The sequence below is a fragment of the Bombina bombina genome, chromosome 4, assembly GCF_027579735.1.
Source record: "Bombina bombina isolate aBomBom1 chromosome 4, aBomBom1.pri, whole genome shotgun sequence".
NCBI lineage: Eukaryota > Metazoa > Chordata > Amphibia > Anura > Bombinatoridae > Bombina > Bombina bombina.
In genome coordinates, this window is record NC_069502.1 from 783705317 (window position 1) to 783730788 (window position 25472).

Genomic DNA, 25472 nt, shown 5'->3' on the forward strand with positions numbered 1-25472 from the left:
CAAGAGATTGTGAGGGACATGGAAGCTTTCTTACTGGACTCTATAGAGCTCATCAATCTCCTACAGGACAGGAGGTTTCCCAGACACTGCCTGTTGGTCACACTTGATGTGAATAGCCTTTACACCATTATCCCACATGATATCGGTGTAGAGACGGTGAGACAAGCAATGTACAACTTTAATGATTATATGGGTCCTCCTATTGAAGTGCTCTTGGATTGGCTGATGATGTGCTTAACTCATAACTACTTCAGGTTTGAGAACACTTAATCTACCTCCAGCTGGTTGGTACAGCGATGGGGTCAAGTTTGGCCCCATCGTGTGCCAACCTGTTCATGGCATGGTTCGAGAGCAAATATATATTTAGCTCTAGAAATTCCAATGTTCTTCTGTACCGGCGGTACATTGATGACCACTTTGTGAGGAGGGTCAGCTGAAGAACTTGCTGTTCGGATTGATAACCTGAACGCATCAGAGACAGCCGTAAGGTTCAAGAGTGAGATGAGCACTGAAAAAATACACTTCCTGGATTTTTGCATATACAAATCAGTGAGTGATGATGATTAATACTTAAAAACGACTCTATACTCTATACTTACTGAAACACCTTGTTACAGTTTGACAGTTACCATCCAATACAATTCAAAAAGGGGATTGTAAAATCCCAGTTCATGAGGGTTATACGCAACAACTCTGAAGTGGATCAGAGAATGGTGCAGCTCGAAGAAATGAGAGTGAAGTTTTTGAATAGGGGATACAACCCTTGAGGAAGTGATACAGTATGATCTCAATGTCCTCATACAAAGAAAAAAAAAAAAAAAAGAATGAAGAGTGCGAACCCCCGATCTACTTCATTAAAAGTTATACTCCTGCCACCACTAAAGTGAGAGAAGTTATCAAGAGAAACTGGCCCTTGATTAGTGGTGATAGATCTCTACCCTTAAAGGATAAGTCACCTCCAAGGTTGGTTCACAAGAGTGGCCGCAGCTTGAAATCCTTGCTAATGAAGACTGACCCCTGGAAGAGAGAAAAGACTTGGCTCCAGAAAGTGAAAAATGGCTGCTACAAATGTGGCAGCTGTGTGACCTGTAGCACCCTTCTAACAGGAGAGAAGTTTCACCATCCAGGATCAACCAAATCTTACTGGATTAGAAATCGGCTCACCTGCACTTCGGACTTTGTAGTATACTTCCTGTCCGTGTGGACGGTACTATATAGGCAATCAAAAGAGTGCAATTAGAACTGCCCTCAAAGAGGGACACTCGGATCAGCCTGTGGCGAGGCACTTCCTTGAACAACAACACTCCATTTCATCACTCAGGGCCATGCTAATTGATAGAGTGGCCCCCCTCAAATGTGGTGGTAATAGGAACCGGGAGTTGCTGAAGTGTGAAGCACTCTGGATATATAGGCTTGACACTCTCGCTCCTGTCGGCCTGAATGCCAGCATAGATTATGCTCTGTTTTTCTGATGTGTACTGTCATGGCATGGGCTGTTGAATTGAGAGCCAAGCCATTAGCACTGATTATGCTTTGCTTGATATGTCATATGTCTCATTTCTTTCTTTCTTTTTGGGTGCTTCTTAGTGTCTCCTCTGTATCTATCCTTCTCTTGTGTCGTGGCACGCATGACAGTTGATTGTGGTCCCTTTGGTTTATGGTCGATGCCTAGCGCATGATGCTCCTGGTCCTTAGTACTGCGCTACATTTGATGTGATGTGTTATATCGGCTATTGTGGGGCTGCATTGGTCCTCAGAACTACGCCACATTTGATATAATGTGCTATATCGGCTATTGTGGGGCTGCATTGGTTTGATTACCATTGTTTGAGTGGGGTCATATCCCTGTCTATATGTCCAGTCGAGTTGACGTCTATGTTTGATTCCCATATTCTGAGTGTGACCATACACGTGTCCGTTATCTAGTAGAGGTAGTATCTACTCTTGTGAGCTTGTACATTTAGAGATCTTGCATGGTTCACTGTAGAACACTAGCGTGCCAGGTAGGTTTCAGTCTTTTAGTATAATCTGTTAGCCAGTGTTGTAAGGTGACGCTGTATCGGTGTGAATATGTTGGATGGATTTGCTATTGGTTTGGCTCAAGTATAGTTGAACATGTGTGGTGATATGGCATATTTACTAGTAACGCTACTGTGCTGGGAAGTCCAGCCAGTATATAAATATGGGTAGTGTGTATGGTACTGTACATGTAAGTACATGGTGCTACCATGGTTGCATGAAAGACTATTTGAGTTATTTTATGTATACTACTGCTTGTTATGAAAGATGAACGACGGTGGTTGTGGTGTGCTTGAATCCTCTGGTCTGTCATGTTATCGTAATCTCGCTGTTGTCTTAACAGACGGGTGTTAATAGTTTGTTGCAGTGCATATCATATGATGTCGATTTCTGATGCTCACGTTACTTACGGAGATCTGTATTTAGTATTCTCAGGTATCATATTAAAGAGACATGAAACCCAAAAAATTTAATTCATGATTCAGATAGAGTATTCTCTATCTGAATCATAGATAATAGAAGTAAATTAGAAAGTTGTTTAAAATAGTATTCTATTTTAAACAACTTTCTAATTTACTTCTATTATCTAATCTGTTTTATTCTATTGGTATGCTTTGTTGAATGAGCAGCAATGCACTACTGGTTTCTAACTGAACACATGGGTGAGCCAATGACAATCAATTTAGATATGCCGCCACCAAACAGCAGCTAGACCCCTAGGTTCTCTGCTGCACATGAACTTGCCTAAACATTTCAGCAAAGGATAACAAGAGAAAGAAGCACATTAAATAATAGAAGTAAATTGGAAAGTTGTTTGAAATTGTATTCTCTATCTGAATCAAGAAAGAAAAAATTTGGGTTTCATGTCCCTTTAAGTTCAAGTACCCGGATGAGGCTTACTATTGGCCACCCTTGATATATGTTTAATCTTTATTAAATACTGGAATTAGGTTTATCACAGCTTGACTATCTATCCAAGGGGGTGTGTGCAGGTTATGTCCGTGACAGGTTCTCCTATGTGGGGGCGTGTATCTATACACCCTGATGATTGGTTGCCGTCCATGTTGACAGGTCTATTTAAATGCCAGGTATATGGCATTTCCGGTACATCAATGTCGTTGCTCTGTTGGGAGTTCAGCGTGTACACCGTCTTGAGTAGATGTACACTGCATTGCACTAGTAAGTACCTGAAATGCCGTTTGTGTTTATCCCATTGTTTGAGCTGTTGACACATAAAGGTTAGAGGACTGTTTTGCAATTATGGTTGAAATAGTGAGTCTCTGATTTAGCGAAGGTTATTTGATCGCATGCTTTAGCTGGCTGCATATGAGATATTCATTTTGTGGTACTTTGGAGTTTGTCTACCTTTACTTATTTGGTTTATAGGTTCTGGTATGGTGGGGATTGTAATGGTGTGTCCTATGAGGCGCTATTTTATCTAGGTATAAGCACATTAGCCAATATGATTGGGGTAGGCATAATAACCCACATTTTGTGTTGGTCAGCACATCAGTGTATTGGTTACTATGCACGTAGGTGGTGTGAGGTAGCAATTTAAATGCAGTGCAGGTGTTGATGTAATGGTGGCAATTGCTCTCTAGGGCTATGCAAATATATAATTTACTGGCAATGCAGACAAACCCCTTTTTTTCAAACTCAATGATTGTTTGTGTTGGTTCTATGGGTGTTTTGCACTTGTTCGTCATGAGTAGGTGATTTACATGTTAGGTTGCTAGCGGCCGTGAACAATTTTGTATATTGATAGCTGTGCCCTGTGCACCTATGAGGAGGTTTAAAAACACCAGTATAAAGGACTACTGTGTGAGAGAAAGTTATCCTCTTTCTTTTTCTTTTGTTTTTATAATGTTGAGCTCAGGTTTGAGCTATTGTGTTATTTTTTGTGGTGGAGGGGTGTCACTGCTGTAATGAAGTTTTAATAAATGTTTAGTGTTTTTTTATTTTTATGTCATATTGTTCACTTAGAATCCATTTGTATGTTTTGTGTTTTTTTCAGATCACATTTGTCTTGAAGAAGGCCCATAATGTGGTTGAAACGTCGACATTCTATTTAAAGTTAAACGCATTTGAAAATAAAAATTGCACTGTTCTGTGATTTAAAAAAAGTCTTGTGAGTGCCCTCCTTTACCAATACATTTTAACATAGTCTCAATGAGGATATGACTGGAAGGAGTGCTGGGCCACCGGCTAAATACTATATATAAATAAAAAGAACATTTTCTTCTATGTGAAGAACATTGGAATGAAAAATATATATAGCTACCTTCGGGTCTCTAACACCGTAGGTCTAATGCGGTGTCTAGTTAGCACACTGCTTAATAAGTGTTAGTTTATTTTCTTAAAGAGTGATCCATTGAAGTCTATGAGGAGACATTTGCGATATCCAAAGTCCAGCTGTTAGTGCACATTGGGTTTTGTTTTGGCACAAATAATTTACTTTCAACTTATAATACTGTCAGGACAATTGTGCAGTATAATTCACCATTTTGATATTGCATATTAATCACATATGTCTGTGCTATATAATATAAGGTACAATTGAGCATGTGTATTTCCTTAAATATTCAGGTACACATACACATATATATTATTTTTCAGTATTAATATGTAGCTATTAGCTAGTGCTGCTTCTCAGTATATAATTGCTTACTGTGAAGTTTTTGTACTTTATCAAAATAATCCATGTTTAGTTACTATGATATTCAAGGTCCCCAACATAGCTGCATGATTCCTATCATCATATTATTGGTATAAATATCCACACATATCCCCATGTTTGTCATACATGGTTCCAGTAAGTCTCTTTTTCTATAAACATTAGTGGTGTTCAACCTTGGTTAACGGTCAAATCGAGATACCGACTTGTTTTTCAGAATATATTTATAAAATACATATTTGTCTGTTATAGCTTAGTGATGAGTGCCATCTTCCGAGGGAAAAATATTCTATCTGCTAAATCTTAGCTTATTAACAAAAATGTTAATTAATCTATAATTAGTGTTAGCCAATCATTTATGTGAACCTAACCTTATCAATTGGGGTGGAGTTAAGCATTTTCCATAAAATACACACTCACCCACAAAAGGGGAAGGGGGACAAAAGCAGATGGCACAAGGGGCCACACTGAGCATGCATAATGACCACACCCTATCCAGAGGAGATGGAAGGCTAAGCTGATAGACAAGTCAGGATAATGGCAAGAGAGGGTCCAGGGGTAACCTAAGAGGGTCTTTTTACACTGAACCCCAGTGAAGGATCCCACAATGTTGATAAGTATGAAACAAACCTATATGAAACAGTTTTGTTAATATGATTTATGCTCTTTACATTTATATTCAAAGTTTTATTATTGAATCAGGTGAGTTAATCAATTCTGGTTTGCCCTTTATAGTCACAAATATTTTTGTTTGGTAATTCCTGTTAACCCGGTCTTATCTGTCGACAATAACACTGGGTCAATCAGAAATCTGGTAATAATATCATTTTCTTATGGTTTGCCAGAATTATTAGTTTACCTGATTCTTGCCAGCTATGCTGAGAATTTAAATAACAAAAGTTTCTGTTTCTCTATTATACATGCAAGCTACTGCAAGTAAAACAATTTAGTGATTGTTTTCATTAGTTTTAACCTGATAATCATTAAATCATTGTAATGATGTATGCTTATTGATTTGCTTTATTCAAATATTGCTTATTATTTCTAATTCTTTTAATAAGCTAATGGCTAGATTTAGAGTTCTGCGGCCAAAGGGGTGCGTTAGCTACGCGTGCTTTTTTCCCCCCGCACCTTTTAAATACCGCTGGTATTTAGAGTTCACAGAATGGCTGCGTTAGGCTCCAAAAAAGGGAGCATAGAGCATATTTACCGCCACTGCAACTCTAGATACCAGCCTTGCTTACGGACGCGGCCAGCTTCAAAAACGTGCTCGTGCACGATTCTCCCATAGAAAACAATGGGGCTGTTTGAGCTGAAAAAAAACCTTACACCTGCAAAAAAGCAGCGTTCAGCTCCTAACGCAGCCCCATTGTTTTCTATGGGGAAACACTTCCTACGTCTGCACCTAACACTCTAACATGTACCCCGAGTCTAAACACCCCTAACCTTACACTTATTAACCCCTAATCTGCCGCCCCCGCTATCGCTGACCCCTGCATATTATTATTAACCCCTAATCTGCTGCTCCGTACACCGCCACAACCTACATTATACCTATGTACCCCTAATCTGCTGCCCCTAACACCGCCGACCCCTATATTATATTTATTAACCCCTAATCTGCCCCCCACAACGTCGCCGCCAGCTACCTACAATTATTAACCCCTAATCTGCCGACCGACCACACCGCTACTATAATAAATGTATTAAACCCTAAAGCTAAGTCTAACCCTAACACTACCACCCCCCTAAGTTAAATATAATTTAAATCTAACGAAATAAATTAACTCTTATTATATAAATTATTCCTATTTAAAGCTAAATACTTACCTGTAAAATAAATCCTAATATAGCTACAATATAAATTATAATTATATTGTAGCTATTTTAGGATTAATATTTATTTTACAGGCAACTTTGTATTTATTTTAACCAGGTACAATAGCTATTAAATAGTTATTTACTATTTAATAGTTACCTAGTTAAAATAATTACAAAATTACCTGTAAAATAAACCCTAACCTAAGTTACAATTAAACCTAACACTACACTATCAATAAATAAATTAAATACAATACCTACAATTATCTACAATTAAACCTAACACTACACTATCAATAAATAAATTAAATAAAATACCTACAAATAAATACAATTAAACCTAACACTACACTATCAATAAATAAATTAAATAAAATACATAAAAATAAATACAATGAAATAAACTAACTAAAGTACAAAAAATAAAAAAAGCTAAGTTACAAAAATAAAAAAATATTTACAAACATTAGAAAAATATTACAAAAATTTTAAACTAATTACACCACCAAAATTAAAAAAATGCCCTACCCTATTCTAAATTAAAAAAGTTCAAAGCTCTTTTACCTTACCAGCCCTGAAAAGGGCCCTTTGCGGGGCATGCCCCAAAGAATTCAGCTCTTTTGCCTGTAAAAAAAACACATACAATACCCCCCCAACATTACAACCCACCACCCACATACCCCTAATCTAACCCAACCCCCCCTTAAATAAACCTAACACTAAGCCCCTGAAGATCTTCCTACCTTATCTTCACCTCGCCGGGTATCACACCGATCCGTCCTGGCTCCGATGTCTTGATCCAAGCCCAAGCGGGGGGCTGAAGATGTCCATGCGGGAGCTGAAGAGGTCCATGATCCGGCTGATCGGAACAGCCAATAGAATGCGAGCTCAATCTGATTGGCTGATCGGATCAGCCAATCGGATTGAACTTGATTCTGATTGGCTGATTCCATCAGCCAATCAGAATTTTCCTACCTTAATTCCGATTGGCTGATAGAATCCTATCAGCCAATCGGAATTCGACGGACGCCATCTTGGATGACGTCATTTAAAGGAACTGTCATTCGGCGAGTAGGCGTCGGTAGAAGAGGATGGATCCGCGTCGGCTGGAAGATGATGGCTCCGGAAGAAAGAAGATTGAAGATGCCGTTGATAGAAGACTTCAGCCGGATCATGGACCTCTTCAGCTCCCGCTTGGATGAAGACTTCAGCCGGATCATGGACATCTTCAGCCCCCCGCTTGGGCTTGGATCAAGACATCGGAGCCAGGACGGATCGGTGTGATACCCGGCGAGGTGAAGATAAGGTAGGAAGATCTTCAGGGGCTTAGTGTTAGGTTTATTTAAGGGGGGTTTGGGTTAGATTAGGGGTATGTGGGTGGTGGGTTGTAATGTTGGGGGGGGGGTATTGTATGTGTTTTTTTTACAGGCAAAAGAGCTGAATTCTTTGGGGCATGCCCCGCAAAGGGCCCTTTTCAGGGCTGGTAAGGTAAAAGAGCTTTGAACTTTTTTAATTTAGAATAGGGTAGGGCATTTTTTTATTTTGGGGGTCTTTGTTATTTTATTAGGGGCTTAGAGTAGGTGTAATTAGTTTAAAATTGTTGTAATATTTTTCTAATGTTTGTAAATATTTTTTTATTTTTTGTAACTTAGCTTTTTTTATTTTTTGTACTTTAGTTTATTTCATTGTATTTATTTGTAGGTATTTTATTTGATTTATTTATCGATAGTGTAGTGTTAGGTTTAATTGTAGATAATTGTAGGTATTGTATTTAATTAATTTATTGATAGTGTAGTGTTAGGTTTAATTGTAACATAGGTTAGGATTTATTTTACAGGTAATTTTGTAATTATTTTAACTAGGTAACTATTTAATAGTTATTAACTATTTAATAGCTATTGTACCTGGTTAAAATAATTACAAAGTTGCCTGTAAAATAAATATTAATCCTAAAATAGCTACAATATAATTATTATTTATATTGTAGCTATATTAGGGTTTATTTTACAGGTAAGTATTTAGCTTTAAATAGGAATAATTTATTTAATAAGAGTTAATTTATTTCGTTAGATTTAAATTATATTTAACTTAGGGGGGTGTTAGGGTTAGGGTTAGACTTAGCTTTAGGGGTTAATACATTTATTATAGTAGCGGTGAGATCCGGTCGGCAGATTAGGGGTTAACAATTGTAGGTAGGTGTCGGCGACGTTGGGGGCGGCAGATTAGGGGTTAATAAATATAATATAGGGGTCGGCGGTGTTAGGGGCAGCAGATTATGGGTACATAGGGATAATGTAGCTGGCGGCGGTGTACGGAGCGGCAGATTAGGGGTTAAAAAAATATGCAGGTGTCAGCGATAGCGGGGGCGGCAGATTAGGGGTTAATAAATATAATATAGGGGTCGGCGATGTTAGGGGCAGCAGATTAGGGGTACATAGGGATAACGTAGCTGGCGGCGGTGTACGGAGCGGCAGATTAGGGGTTAAAAAATTTTAATAGAGTGGCGGCGATGTGGGGGGACCTCGGTTTAGGGGTACATAGGTAGTTTATGGGTGTTAGTGTACTTTAGAGCACAGTAGTTAAGAGCTTTATAAACCGGCGTTAGCCCAGAAAGCTCTTAACTACTGACTTTTTTCTGCGGCTGGAGTTTTGTCGTTAGATTTCTAACGCTCACTTCAGCCACGACTCTAAATACCGGCGTTAGAAAGATCCCATTGAAAAGATAGGATACGCAAATGGCGTAGGGGGATCTGCGGTATGGAAAAGTCGCGGCTGCAAAGTGAGCGTTAGACCCTTTCCTGACTGACTCCAAATACCAGCGGGCGGTAAAAACCAGCGTTAGGACCCTCTAACGCTGGTTTTGACGGCTACCGCCCAACTCTAAATCTAGGCCTAAGTTTTCTTATTAATCAGGTCTGAGTTTAATTAATAGACAAATCAGAACTAAAAGGATTCAGGTTTTATATATATATTATGCTTTGCAAATGATATAATTTAGAGTGTTATTAAATTGCACACATTGCCCCTGCAAAGTTGGTAACCGCTATTATATAAATATTGAGTTACATTATCAGAATGATATAGGGGTTCCATAATATTTATTGTGTCTAAACACATAATACACTTTGTGGGTACACTACTGAAATAATAATAAAAATAATAATAATAATAAGGATAATATTCACTACAATATGCACTCTAACCCGCCCGCATTTAAAGCTTACTTTTAGCTGTGTTTAAGTGCGAGCGAAAAAATTATTTAGCGTGTAAACTAGCCCTTTATCAGCAGAGTATGACTTTAGCCATAAGGCTCTTTTAACCAGAACAGTCATAGCAACATTTATGCAAGTTATTGCAACAGCTTCTTGGGAATTAAGCTTCTTGGGAAATAAGGGCAGAGATATTGTCACACCATTCTGTAGTATTTGCAGGTATGTAGACTACAGTAACAGCTGGATGAAACATATCGCTCCTGAATAAACCTTAAAAGTGTTTCTATCCATAGGATACAATAAAGGAGGTAATGTTCTCTAAAGGGATGTTAGTCTGCCTAGTCAAAGTGGAAATAGCACTGTCTCTCTTTGGAATAGTCTCCCACACCTTCAATTTTTCAAAGAGTTAGACTGAAGTCCCTGTGAGGGAATCAGAAAAAAATAGGTGCTGTCTCTTTAAGATTAAACAAAATGTACTTTAAAATACTGTAGTATCTGCAGGTATGTAGACTACAGTAACAGCTGGATGAAACATATAGCTCCTGAATAAACCTTAACAGTTTCTCTGTCCATAGGATACAATAAAGGAGGTAATGTTCTCTAAAAGGATGTTAGTCTGCCTAGTCACAGTGGAAATCTTTTTGGAATAGTCTCCCACACCTTCAATTTTTCAAAGAGTTAGACTGAAGTCCCTGTTAGGGAATCAGAAAAAAATAGGTGCCGTCTCATTAAGATTAAAAAATTGTACTTTAAAATATAAGAAATTATAGTTTGAGTCAATAAAGGGTTAAATATAAATGTATGCAAAACTGTAGTTACTATGGGTGCTTACCACTTTAAGGAGAAACTGCAGTCTTTCATCAAAGATGGCTACTGTCTGTGAGGAATAAGAGAAACAGAACACAGTTTTGGCAGGAAAACGTTTTTGCACAGAAGGAAGTTGAGAAACCTCTGTAAATGATCTCCAAAAAAAAATCTTGATCATCTGAGAGCCTGCTAAGAAAAGAGGAACAAAGCTCTGGTATGTACTTAATACCAGGAATACATTTAAAGAGACAGTACCTCAATTTTACTGTAATTGTGCAAAAGTGCCTAAAACTGTATGTGCCTAAAACTGTATGGTGTATGTAACTATGTCCAGTCTATGTGAATCATGTTTATGTATTAATGCGTGTGGACTATGTGAGTGCAAGTACCTTGTTAGCTGTCGGCACTCACTCTACCGTGCTTACGAAGCTGCAGGGGACCTACTTCCAGTAGAGGAGTCCATCTTGTGTAGTATTTCTAAGGGAAGAGTATTCCAACACACCAACAGGAGAATGCTGCAGGACAAGTCCCAGCAACACCTGTGGCAGACAAGTGACAAACTCCTGAAGGAGAATTACTCTCACTGCCAATATACTCCTTTACACCCCTCTGTTCTATTTACGGCTCTCTGAGGGGCATTTCAGGTCTAACATCAGTTTGAGAACCCCTTTCAATTAAAGTATAGATCAGCACTTCAGGTCTAACCATCCTCCTTGCTGGAGGCAAGAAAAAACAACTAAGGAATAATGGGAAAGTGGGAGGGATTAAAGCACTAATATTTGGGGTGTGTTGCTGCTGTTGTGTGTGGTGGCTGGCTCGTGGACTCTCACTATTGAAAGAAAACTACTTAAATGAAGAATGCAGAGCAAAATGCCACTCAATTTCATTAATGCAAAGTACAGGTGGAGTTTATCCATTGTGAGGGCACTCAAAATCCACATTGGTTTTCTAATGGATTTGAATAACCTTGAATTTGAAACTCTGCAAAAAGCTTATAAAGTAGTATTACACCCCTGTATCAGGAAAATGATAGGATCAGATGGCATAGCTAAGTTTTGCTTTGTGTTTTGGGAGGGTGACTGACTCATGCTACATAGATTTTAAAAGATATGGAAGAAACCTAATGTTTCATAAACAATCTAAATAAACAGCAATGTCATGATCACTTGAATATTCTACCAAGCAGAATAAAGGACATAGGTTTGGGCTTACATCATACCTTGTCCTCTTCACCAGGAGTTACCAAATCAGGTGGAAATGTATCCTCTATAATATCTGCTGCAATTCCTGTGCACACAAAGACAGTTTGAAAAGGAAAAATGGGTTAAGGCAGATGGGGTGTTCAATCACTTTACAAAAAGTGAGACAATGGTGGTGGAGGTGTTCAGGAAAGGTGGACTACACAAAAAAGCACATCTTTGTGCATCTTTTTCCCTATGCTGTCTCTCTGTACATCATGGGTCCTTTTTTCTGAGCTTATTACCATATAAATAAAGAAATATGTCATGGAACTGTTTGGCATGTAAAAGGAGCTTTGCATTGACTATGAACACTCAGAAGTATTAACAGTCATTGAAATTTGCACGTCTTTGAAAAAAACAAGAAAACACAACGGAAATTAAAAAATAAAATAAAATACAATAATACACATAAAATCTTTAAAAAGTCCCAGAGTGTCCTTAAACCTTTAAATTAATTAAAGGGAAGAGAGAAGTATTAAAATGAGGAGAAAGAAAGTGTTGAGTTGGCCTCACCAACTATAGTAGAGATAGTGGCCAATGGTTATGTGAAGGAAGCCTTTCATAAGCTTTCCAACACAACTAGTGCTTCCCATTAATTATGCATATTGAGAAAGGGAAATGAACAAGACTCAATTACTTGAGCCATGCAAGAACTAAGCTGCACTGATAAACATAGCGATACCACTCAAAATATTACTTATATCAGGAAGTTGCAGCTCAATACTTTGAAGGGCACAACAATACAAACATTTCAGAATCTTGCTTAGTGAGAACAGATGAGTTGATCAAACTCAATTATTCTACTTTCCTTTTATAGTGAGATCTATATTTCTTTGACTGGTCTCCTTAAGGACATTAGCTGAATACTCCTGATGTAAGATTACTCACTTGTGGGTGAACATATGTAATAACCAAATAACATATATTCTTAAAAGGCAGGTGCAGTTGCCTTATCCTCCCTCCCATCCATACAATGACAACATTTACACTGGATTATGATTGGAGAGATAAAAGAGATGTACAATTCCTTCGAGCAGAAAGAAGTTAAAACTTCAGAATTCAATTTTTGACCTTTGACATTCCAAGAAGTGAACAAAGAACTTCACTGTGCTCATTCAACATGTAGATATAAACTGTTATATATTTCATAAAATTCACATATTCCTTAATGTATCATTGAATGTTCTAGAGAAACTGGTACTCCTACGAGCAGCGCTCTTCTTGCCTGTTCATGTCTGGTGCCATTTGTTATTCCATAGTTTCAAGGTGTTGTGGTCGCCTATCTGTGTGATAACAAGCTTTTTTGTGTAAACAGCTGATTCATCACTGAGAAGCTATTTTCTCATTGTCTGTTTACTGCTTACTGTTGTAGTTTCTGTTAATAAAATTATTTTCTGAGTCACTTAATCATACACCACTTGCAATCCAAAACCCCCCAAAAAGAACACTCAGGTTTTGTTCCATAACAATGATGTAACTTTGCTTCAGTTGTTTCTAGTAAATGCATACTTCAAATAGTGAAGAAGTTGGATCACTCGGTTTCAAGCGGCAAAGTTGCAATAGATTTCAAAAATGTTGTAAAGGAAATAATGACTAATTTCACTAGGGAAAAGGTTATAATTCAGTTGGCCATTGATTAAAATATACTCAACATTTTAAAAACAAAAGAAATAAAAATAGGTGGCTTGCAGAAGCTAAGGTCTTCTCTACACCTGATTACATATTTTATAGTCCTAATTTGGGATTTACATTATGTTCAACTTACCAGAGAGCCCATACCATGTTTTACTTTCATATATAATTGATATTATTAATCGGTCTTGATTGCTGCAACACAGCATACAAGTATGTATTGGGTGTTGTATCCTCATATTTTAAAGGAGGTTTTATTCAAACCTACATTGTGTGTGGTTGCTTTCTCTTTTAAGGAAGTTATTAAATCACACACCCTGCTCAGTCAATCTTCTATATTTGATCCACAAAAAAATGTGGGTCTTTTACGCACTACCACTTTTTCCTGTTATTAGAGATGGGTTGTGTAGCAAGTATTGTACATAACACAATAACATATATTATTAGCCTGATAGCATGTTACATATAATTATGTCCACTATATAAATCATGCTAATTGTTTATCTTAAAGTATATTTTTTACCTCATTATTAATATGAAACAAGTTCTCTATATAAAAAAACCCTAAACTTAAATCTTTAAAGAGTAACCCAATACCCACTAAAAACAGTGCAACACAACTGAACTGTAGAAAATCCAGTACAGTGCATTCTTACATTGATGACATTTCCTTTTTAATGCAATGTTAAGCAACTTTCTAATTTACTCATATTATCAATTTTTATTTGTTCTCTTGGTATCTTTATTTGAAAAAGCAGGAATCTAAGCTAAGGAGCCGGCCCATTTTTGGTTCAGACCCTGGATAGCGCTTGCTGATTGGTGGGTACATTTAGCCACCAATCAGCAAGCACTACCCAGGTGCTGAACCAAAAATGGTCCGGCTACTAAGATTAGATTCCTGCTTTTAAATAAAGATACCAAGAGAACGAAAGAAAAAGTTTATAATAGAGCATACAATGTTAAGCAACTTTCTAATTTACTCCTATCTGAATCATGAAAGAAAAAAATGTGGGTTTAGTATCCCTTTAAAACATGCTTGAGTAGAAGAGATTTATTACAGGCTTATTTTAACTAGGGGTATTCTAATGCACAACAAAATGACATAATTTGTTAGTGCATGTCATTTTTGTACTAGTGAGGCTAGATCACCGCCAAAGGATTTAAACATATAGGTAAAGTCCCACTCAGGAGCTGCATCTTTTTGCATTAGAATTTCCCTTTTAATAAAAGATCTTTACATTTGACCTGCTTGTGGTTCATGAGCATTGGATTTGGACTGTCCTGTTATATAGTTAGGATTATTATAAACATTCTTAAAGCAATACTTACATTTTTCAGGTGGCGTTATTGTTATGGTTTGAGCTGTAAATTCTTCATCAAAATATCTAGTATCTGTTTCTGATGATACTTGAGGTTTAAAAGGAGGTACAAGCTAAGATAAAGAGAACATAAAGACAAAACACTTTGTTAAGGATAATATTTCCTACAACAAATTACAAAGTTCATATTGTGCTTGAATGAATATTTATTTTAAGATTGCATCAAAATACAATTTTAAAATGAAATCACATTAGAAATACACTTATTGTGACTATAAAATTATTAAGATATAAATAAAAAAACAGCTTTAAAATAAATTGTCTTCTAGCAATACTTCTAATGCGGATATGGAGTAGTTACAACATAAATACTTATATTGTAACTACTCCATATCTGCATTAGAAGTATGACTGTTGGCAGAGGTTTATGCAGTGGGTACAGTCACACCAAGCTGCAGTTTGCTTGGTCTGTGAGAGAGGTTGGGCAGTAGGCTGTTCTTTCCTTGTGAGGGACTTGAAACACACACACACACGAGTGAATAGAGAGCTGAATTTGAAGGCTGTCTGGTGATGTTTATATTGCAAAAGGCAGAATCATATCAGACAGACTTGTACTTTTTAGTGATTATATGGCTGGTACATGAGGCTGGAGTGCATTACATGGGACACTAAATCTGCTCTCTTATGTCCAGTTTTGGCAGCGAAGGATGGGTGCCTAGGTCTAAGACCTACTGGATGAAGCTGAAGGGGTTAATCAACAGAATATTTTGTAGTATATGGTGATAGTTCTATAGTGCATTGGCTTCAAAATAAAGTAGTATAAGGTATTCAACATAGAAAGTGGACAGATTTATGCATGTAAGTTACATAAAGGGTTATTTATTATTATTTTTGCTAGAAGAATGTATGAAAAAAATGTATAAAAGTACAATCACTACTACAATACTACCCTTAACATATTTTTAGGGAAGGAAGAAATTACTAATATCTAAAAAAACTGATTTGTCTGTGTTGGAAGGGTCTAGGCATTGCAGAGATCACTTCTTCCTTCAATATTTTCTTTGTATAGCTGTCCAAATGGTTGATTTGATTGGGGCGCAACAACATTTATATATTTGTCATACTTGTATTGTTTAATGTGGCCATTTATAAAATATTATATTTATTTAGGGGGCATGTTTTCTGCGTTGCTGTACCTGTGTTAAAGTAAAATCCCAGAGTAAAGCGTAATGTGAAGAAGGTGACTAGGAATTCCAGTTTGAAAACAGATATTAACCCCACCACCATTTTACTCTAATTAAAGAGCTGTGGATGTTTGACTGTGAGCATCTAAGGATAGCTATGTGTGTTGTTGGATGCAGATGTCTATGGGCGCCTTGTGTGTGCATGTGGATGTATATTACTGCCTGTGTGTGTCGGTGCATGCAGATGTTTATGGGTGCCTTGTGTGTGCATGTGGATGTCTATTGGTGCCTGTGTGTGTCGGTGCATGTAGATCTTTATGGGTGCCTTGTGTGTGCGCATGTGGATGTCTATGGGTGCCTGTGTGTGTGTGCTTGTTTTGTGTCTTTAGGTACCTCAAGAGGTGCTTAATTTAAAAATAAATGACAGTGAGAGATGGACAGCTACTCTTTAGATTTTTTATTTTTTTTTGGTGGGGGAGCTCATTTTAGAATTTCAACATAAATTTTCTTGAAACTGCCCTACCAAAAAGTCTGAGTCGACCACCCCTAGCTTGTTTTATTTGATTGTTTTTTTAAAAGTAGTAAAATATTGTATTCAGTTGATACTTATTTATTAAGAATGCATTATTTAACATAAGACAAATACATTTGTTTTTATCTCACTGCCATTTATATAAATATCCTCTTCACTCACTATTTTGCTTATAAAGTTTATAAAACATAAATTTCAAAAAGGGTAACATAGTAGCACACATGTGAGTTGTATTTGCCTTTCAACAATTAACAGCTGATAATTAAATAATGGTCCTGCTAGTAGTTCTTCTAGTGCTCCTATTAGGGCCTCTGAAAAAGGACATTAGTTGAAATACCTTTTTGTAATCACGTCAAAGAAGTTTAAGTGAAGCAATTCAAGCACAAGTCATTCTTCTGAGTGTTGTAAAACTATTTTGAACAGGGGCTGAAAAGAATTGTATTGAAAAGATATTCTGAAACCAAATCATTTTCCTCCAAAGCCAGATTAGGCAGACCTAAGGTGATCACACCATCAGTAGACCAGATTATCAAGTCAATGGCATTATAGAATAGAACAGCATCTGCATCCACAATTCAAGCACAGCTGAACCAGGAACTTCCTGCCCAAATAAGCAAAAGCTCAGTCAAAAGATGAATGGTTTTAATAGGATGGAAGCACTCTCTGAGCCACATCTTCATAAAAAAGGAAAGGCTAAATGTGTTGTAGCGTGGAACAAAGAAAGAAAATTCACATTTGAGACTTAAAAACATCCTGTTTTTTGAAAAATTAAAAAAATTAAATGTTTGGTTGTAAAAGCAAAGTGAAGATCTGGCAACAAGAAAGGCTAACACAATACTGTGTAAAACCTACACTTAAATATTTTGAAAGAAATATTCAGGTGTGGGGCTATTTTTCTATTCCGGAGTTGGTGATTTGTGCAAGACCAGCTACACTTTGAACAAAGAGAACTACCACTCTAATTTGACACCCATTCTGGCTTAAAGGGGCATAATACTCATATGCTAAATCACTTGAAACTGATGCAGTATAACTGTAAAAAGCTGACAAGAAAATATCACCTGAGCATCTCTATGTAAAAAAATGAAGATATTTTACCCCACAATTTCCTCAGCTCAGCAGTGTAAGTTCTGTGTAAAAAGTTATACTTCAGCTGTTGCTTAGCTGCAGGTAAAAAAAAAATTAAAAAATGAAGAAATGAACAGCAGCCAATCAGCATCAGCAGTGCTGAGGTCATGAACTCTTTTACTGAACTCTCATGAGATTTCATAGTAAACTTCCTTAACCCCTTAACGACTGAGGACGTGCAGGGTACGTCCTCAGAAAAAAGGCAGTTAATGCCTGAGAACGTACCCTGCACGTCCTCAGTGTGGAAAGCAGCTGGAAGCGATCCTGCTCGCTTCCAGCTGCTTTCCGGTTATTGCAGTGATGCCTCGATATCGAGGCATCCTGCAATAACATTTTTAAGCCATCCGGTGCAGAGAGAGCCACTCTGTGGCCCTCTCTGCACCGGAGATCGGTTGCTCCCTGTGTTGGTGGGTGGGAGCCGGACCGGGAGGCGGGTGGCGGCCATCGATGGCCCTGTGGAAGTGAAGGGGGGCGGGATCGTGGGCGGGGGTGGCTGGGGGCGCGCACGGGCGCGCGCGCGTGCACGGGAGGGTGGGGGCGGGCGCGTGCACGGGGAGGGAGCGGGTGGGAAAAGCTACACTGCCCAATATTATATCAATAAAAAGATAAAAAAATCGAAAATGAAAATAATCAGCAAGGTGGTGGGGGTTTGTCTGTGGGGGGTGGGGGGGGGGGGGAAGCTACACTACAGAAAAAAAAAAACAAAGGAAAAAAAAAAACACTTTTTATTGTAAACTGGGTACTGGCAGACAGCTGCCAGTACCCAAGATGGCCCCCAATAAGGCAGAGGGGAGGGTTAGAGAGCGGTTTTGGGGGGGATCAGGGAGGTTGGGGGCTAAGGGGGGGATCCTACACAGTAGCATATGTAAATATGCTAAAAAAAAATTTCATTTTTTTTTAAAAACCCTTTTTTTTTAGTACTGGCAGACTTTCTGCCAGTACTTAAGATGGCGGGGACAATTGTGGGGTGGGGGAGGGAAGGGAGCTGTTTGGGAGGGATCAGGGGGTGGGATGTGTCAGATGGGAGGCTGATCTCTACACTAAAGCTAAAATTAACCCTGCAAGCTCACTACAAACTCCCTAATTAACCCTTTCACTGCTAGCCATAATACACGTGTGAGGCGCAACAGGATTTAGTGGCCTTCTAATTACCAGAAAGCAACGCCAAAGTCATATATGTCTGCTATTTCTGAACAAAGGGGATCCCAGACAAGCATTTACAACCATTTGTGCCATAATTGCACAAGCTGTTTGTAAATGATTTCAGTGAGAAACCTAAAATTGTGAAAAATTTTACTTTTTTTTAATTTGATCGCATTTGGCGGTGAAATGGTGGCATGAAATATACCAAAATGTGCCTAGATCAATACTTGGGGTTGTCTACTACACTACACTAAAGCTAAAATTAACCCTACAAGCTCCCTAAAAGCTCCCTAATTAACCCCTTAACTGCTGGGCATGATACACTTGTGGTGCGCAGTGGCATTTAGCGGCCTTCTAATTACCAAAAAGCAACGCCAAAGCCATATATGTGTGCTATTTCTGAACAAAGGGGATCCCAGAGAAGAATTTACAACCATTTATGCCATAATTGCACAAGTTGTTTGTAAATAATTTCAGTGAGAAACCTAAAGTTTGTGAAAAAATTTGTGAAAAAGTGAACAATTTTTTGTATTTGATCGCATTTGGCGGTGAAATGGTGGCATGAAATATACCAAAATTGGCCTAGATCAATACTTTGGGATGTCTACTAAAAAAAAATATATAAATGTCAAGGGATATTCAGGTATTCCTGAAAGATATCAGTGTTCTAATGTAACTAGCGCTAATTTTGGAAAAAAATGGTTTGGAAATAGCAAAGTGCTACTTGTATTTATGGCCCTATAACTTGCAAAAAAAGCAAAGAACATGTAAACATTGGGTATTTCTAAACTCAGGACAAAATTTAGAAACTATTTAGCATGGGTGTTTTTTGGTGGTTTTAGATATGTAACAGATTTTGGGGGTCAAAGTTAGAAAAAGTGTGTTTTTTTCCATTTTTCCTCATATTTTATCATTTTATTTATAGTAAATTATAAGATATGATGAAAATAATGGTATCTTTAGAAAGTCCATTTAATGGCGAGAAAAACGGTATATAATATGTGTGGGTACAGTAAATGAGTAAGAAGAAAATTACAGCTAAACACAAACACCGCAAAAATGTAAAAATAGCCTTGGTCCCAAACGGACAGAAAATGGAAAAGTGCTCTGGTCACTAAGGGGTTAAACTAAATAGGGAAATAATATGAGTGTGCGCGAATGCTCGCTCCTTTTGCTGTCCTGTTACAGACATACTGATCTGCTTAAAAGTCCTTTACAATGGGATGTGGCTACTGAGGAACTTTTGAGGTAAAATAACTTTCTTTTTTACAGAGATTTGTTCAGGTGATATTTTCTAGTCAGCTTTTTACGGCTATGCTGCATCACTTTCAAGTGTTTCAACATTTGGGTATCATGGCCCTTTAAAGTTGTATGGAAGAGAACTATTTGCAGGTTTTCCCTCCACAATCCCTGTGCCTAAACGTCACTGACCATATTTAGGAGGATAAGTGTGAAGCACACTAACATGATTAGACACTCTCTTTGATGCTCTAATTAAGTGCTGGAATATTATAGATTACGAAATGTTACACAAACATATAGAATGAGTTAAACCTGTCATTAAGACAAATGTTGATCATACAAAATATTAAGAATTGTTAATTTTCTGTATATACAAAGGAACATATACAGTGTTCTCCTTAGGGCCTTTTTAGTGTGTGCACCACCCGTCTGATTTTACTGATCACCTGGCTAAGGGCCAGATTACAAGTGGCGTGCTATTTAGCACCTTTGCTCGAGCGTAAACTTTTCTAGAAGTAATCTATTTGTGTGCCTTGGGTAGCGCATTTATTACAAGTTGAAACTAAAAAGTTTGTGCGCAAGCGAAACCTGACATGCATTAACCAAAGGACTTGCGTTAACGTATTCTTCCCATGGAAGTCAATGGAGAGCGCGGAAGAAAAAAAAACCCATCGCTTGCATGCTAACCCGACAGGAGGTAGTCATTTTTCACCTTCCAATAATCGTCACATACAGGATAATGTAATTATTCCTATATATATATATATATAGATATCTATTTTACATTAACATTAGCAAATATAAATATATATTTCATAATAGAAAGTAAATTTTTTCTATGTGAAGAACATTGGAATCTGAAATATGTACAGTAAATATACTGTAGAAAACAAATACATATGAACACACACACACATATATACAGTTGTATGCAAAAGCTTAGGCACCCCTGACAATTTCCATGATTTTTATTTATAATTATATATATATATATTCATTTTGATCTATCAAATAACTGAAGGGCACAGTAATATTTCAGTAGTGAAATGAGGTTATTGGATTAACAGAAAATGTGCAATATGCATCAAAACGAAATTAGACAGGTGCATAAATTTGGGCACCCCAACAGAAATATTGCATCAATATTTTGTAGAGCCTCCTTTAGCAGAAATAACAGCCTCTAGAAGCTTCCTATAGCCTGTAATGAGTGCCTGGGTTCTGGATGAAGGTATTTTGGACCATTCCACCTTGCAAAACATCTCCAGTTCAGTTAGGTTTGATGGTTGCAGAGCATGGACAGCCTGCTTCAAATCACCCTACAGATTTTCAATGATATTCAGGTCTGGGGCCTGGGATGGCCATTACAGAACATTGTACTTTTTCCTCTCCATAAATGCCAGAGTAGATTTTGAGCAGTGTTTTGGGTCATTGTCTTGTTGAAATATCCAGCTCTGGCATAACTTCAACTTTGTGACTGATTCCTCAACATTATTCTCAAGTATCTGCTGATATTGAGTAGAATCCATGCGACCCTCAACAGTACCTGCACTGGCCACACAGCCCCACAGCATGATGGAACATCCACCAAATTTTACTGTGGCTAGCAGGTGTTTGTCTTGGAACGCTGTGTTCTTTTGCTGCCATGCATAACGCACCTTGTTATGACCAAATAACTCAATCTTTATTTCATCATTCCACAGCACCTTCTTCCAAAATGAAGCTTGCTTGTCCAAATGTGCATTTGCATACCTCAAGTGACTCTGTTTGTGGTGTGTGCAGAAAAGTCTTCACTCTCCCATACGCTGAATTGTTGAATGATGGACAGTGACACCAGCAAGATGATGTTGTAGGTCTTTGAAGGTGGTCTGTGGGCTGTTAATCACATTTTCTGTTAATCCAATAAACCTCATTTCACTACTGAAATATTACTGTGTCCAGTCATAATGAAATTGCTGATCCAAACACCCAATTATTTATAAATGAAAATCATAGAAATTGACAGGGGTGCCTAAACTTTTGCATACGACTGTATATATATACACACATTTAGACATGTATATGTATGTATGTATATTTGCAATATAGTCCTTTGCAGTCAAACACAAACCTTTTAACTCTTATATGATAAAAAATTATCTATATATTAAAAAAAATATCTATATGATAAAAAATTATTCAGTTAATATTAAAAAAAAGAAGTTATGAGTGTAACCATAATTTACAATATATTTATGTTGTCGATTCTCCAAAAATACCCAGACCGGCACCAAACTAGTAAATTTATTAGACTACGGGTTTTACACCTGAAACGCGTCAGTGACGTCATCGGGCCCAGGTTGTAGCCGTTCTATCTTTTAACATGTTGTAGCTGTTTGGTAGGCTACTTTGCTGTTTTATTTGGTGTGTCTATATCCTTTTTAAAATATCTCTAATAAAGTTGCTCCTTTTATCTTAAGTTTGGTGCCGGTCTGGGTATTTTTGGAGAATCAATGTTAATGTGCATTAAGGACACCCACAGGGCACTAAATTTTGGTTATAAGATATATGCTGAGGACCTGAGGATTTGAGTACTGATTTAAGGACCGGAGGACCGGAGGTACTCTACGCCAAGCCAGGAGAGCTTTTAATGCACTACCCTTTACGTAAGGGTTTCAGTTGTGCTAACCCAATGAGTGTAAAATGCGATTGTGTTTACTTTCAACTTGCAATATGAGCACAAAAACCCGATATCACTTGCGCACAAAAGTTAGTGCACCCACTTATATCTCTCAAATTTTAGACAATATAAAGCTAACATTATCTAAAATTTAAATTCTTCATTGTTTATTGCACAAATTATTATTAAATAAATTTACGATGAATTATGCAATTATTTTGTGCTTTAGAAAGCAAAAATTTTTATAATATTAGAAATTATTACACTGATATAGGCAAATGTTGTTTGAATATATTATGAAATCAATAAAGCAAATTTGTTATAAAATACAAACACATTTATTTCAATAAATAAACACATAGGTAAAATCCTGAATTGGTTCGATTTTGCTAAACAGCAGCAGGGAATGTGTCACTGATATAGGCAAATGTTGTTTGAATATATTATGAAATCAATAAAGCAAATTTGTTATAAAATACAAACACATTTATTTCAATAAACACATAGGTAAAATCCTAATTTTATGACCAGTCTTAAATATTTAAGAACTTAAAGAGTAAAGGCAAGTATTTCAATAATTTAATAATGCTATTGCATAGAGTTAAAAGAAAATTGGGGATTTACATATACAACTTGTTTGCAAGTTTAGAAATATAGTGGTGCACCACTCTTTATGTTGCGGTAGTAGCTGAATAGCTGATATATCACCAATCCACCTTATTATTTTGGTACAAAAGGTTTGACTGTTTGCACTCAAAACAAAGTAAAGTCACACTTTGAGAAGAAAAGTAAAAAATATGTGTATATATATGAATCGTTTCAATAAACGACTAGTCCCAATTGTATTTTCCTTTAAATATACGTTCCTTGTGCCTGTATAATTTCTTAGTTCTGTAGTTTATAAAGTGCCCAGTTTCATTTTGATGTAATAGTTCGTAGTTGGATCGTGTGTATAATTGGCAATATCGGCTACTTTACCTCTGCATGCCTTTCGGTCTCTTCGTGGGTATGTCTCCTCCACTCACCTTCTGGCATAGGTAACGCTGCAGCCTCGCTGATAGTCGTTGACGTCACACGCCAATTTTTTCTCCTGAAAGTAGATCCGGCTTCCACTCTGCGCAGAGAGTATCTGTAGTTTTGGATGAAGAAAAATAGTGCCAATGCAATCCTTTGCAATCCTTGGTCACTATGTATTCCTTTTGTTGGGCAGTAGGCAGTAGGACCATCAATGCGTTTCACCACTTGCTGTGGCTTTCTCAAGATCACTAGAAGTAAGCTTTTTGCACTTGTCAGGTTGCGCTCGTATTATGAGTTGAAAGTAAACTCATAAAAAGCCAAAGTTAGAATATTGCGTGTGTGTTCACGTATTCCCCCATAGAAGTTAACGGAGAAAAACATTGGGGGAAAAAACTACCACTCTTGCACAAACCTAATTGCATATTCTCATGTGTGCTAACCCAACATGAAAATATTTATATTTCATAATTCCAATGTTCTGCACATAGCAGAATATGTTTTATTTATTCATAAATAAATATTTCTACATATATCTGATGGTATTTTTGTACTATATATATATATATATATATATATATATATATATATATATATATATATATATATATATATACCTATAGGAATATATATTTAAAAATACTTAGAACATATTCTACTGTCTACAGAACATTGGAATGTGAAATATTTATAGTAAATACATAGTTAAAAACTTTATTAAAAATTAATATTGTATAAATATGTAAAAATGTTTTTACATGTTTCAATCTACTTAACTGCAAAGGGCTCCATTGCACATATATATATATGTCTATACATGTGTACATATGCATTAATGTGTTTATATAGGTATGTAAATACATATATACACATATGCATGCACACACACACACACACACACATATATATATATATATATATATATATATATACACACACACAATATATATACACAATATATATATATACACACACACATACATATACATATCCATCTTTAGATAAGTATATGTATGCATCTCAATTTTAAAACCCTTTGTCTGCCTTTTTTTCCTTACTCCTGAGATCTCATATCTTTGAGCCCTTTATAACTTATGTGTGTAATATTTAAATAATTTTTGATGGTGTTATTATGAGTGTAACTATACTTTGTAATGTATTTTTGATGTGTTTTTTTTTTAGGTTTCTAAAACAGTTAACCAGAGCTCTGAAGTCACAGAAATAATTCTAGCATAAATAGTGATTGCGCGTTTACTTTCAAATTGTAATACGGGCAGTAAGCCGAAGAGGGCAAACCCCCGCAATAAACCCCTTATCACTCACACACAAAGATTTGCGCTCCACTCGTAATCTGGCCCTCAGCTATTAAAAATATCAAAATAACAGTTATTTGTTTTTTTTCCCCCGTCTCTACTATTTCCTATCTCTACTATTTATAATGTTTATTTTCTATTCAAATAATTTCTTGGCTACTGAACATATAATGACTGGATATTTTATAGAAAATATGCTTTCCAGGTTTTCTTGCATATTTTGGAACAAAATATTGAAGAATAAGTTTTACAATTGTAAATAAACACAGCAGGAATAACCAAATGGTAAATGGATGGGATGTAGATTGTAATTAGTAGTATCAGTTAGCAATTAATTATCTTTTTATATTTTATATATATTTATAAATAAAACATTATATTTGTTAATTGTTTTCACCATAATATTCACAACGACTAATCGTTCTAGGACAAAAGGCTACCATATCAACTCTTGCATTTTAGGTCAAGTGTAGCTGGCAGCAAATTATTTGTAACTAAATTTGCAAATAATTATAATATTTCATCGTACAGCTGT

At 36.7% G+C, this 25472-nt stretch overlaps 1 protein-coding gene across 6 annotated transcripts in view; it reads right to left on the minus strand.

The window, feature by feature from the left end:
* The window catches only part of AKT3 (AKT serine/threonine kinase 3), a 995132-nt gene that overhangs the window by 47086 nt on the left and 922574 nt on the right, over positions 1–25472 (minus strand). For all 6 annotated transcript variants that reach the window (XM_053711160.1, XM_053711156.1, XM_053711157.1 and 3 more), the window contains one exon: positions 14736–14838. In XM_053711160.1, the coding sequence (XP_053567135.1) occupies positions 14736–14838 (103 nt within the window). The remainder of the gene's footprint in view (positions 1–14735; positions 14839–25472) is intronic.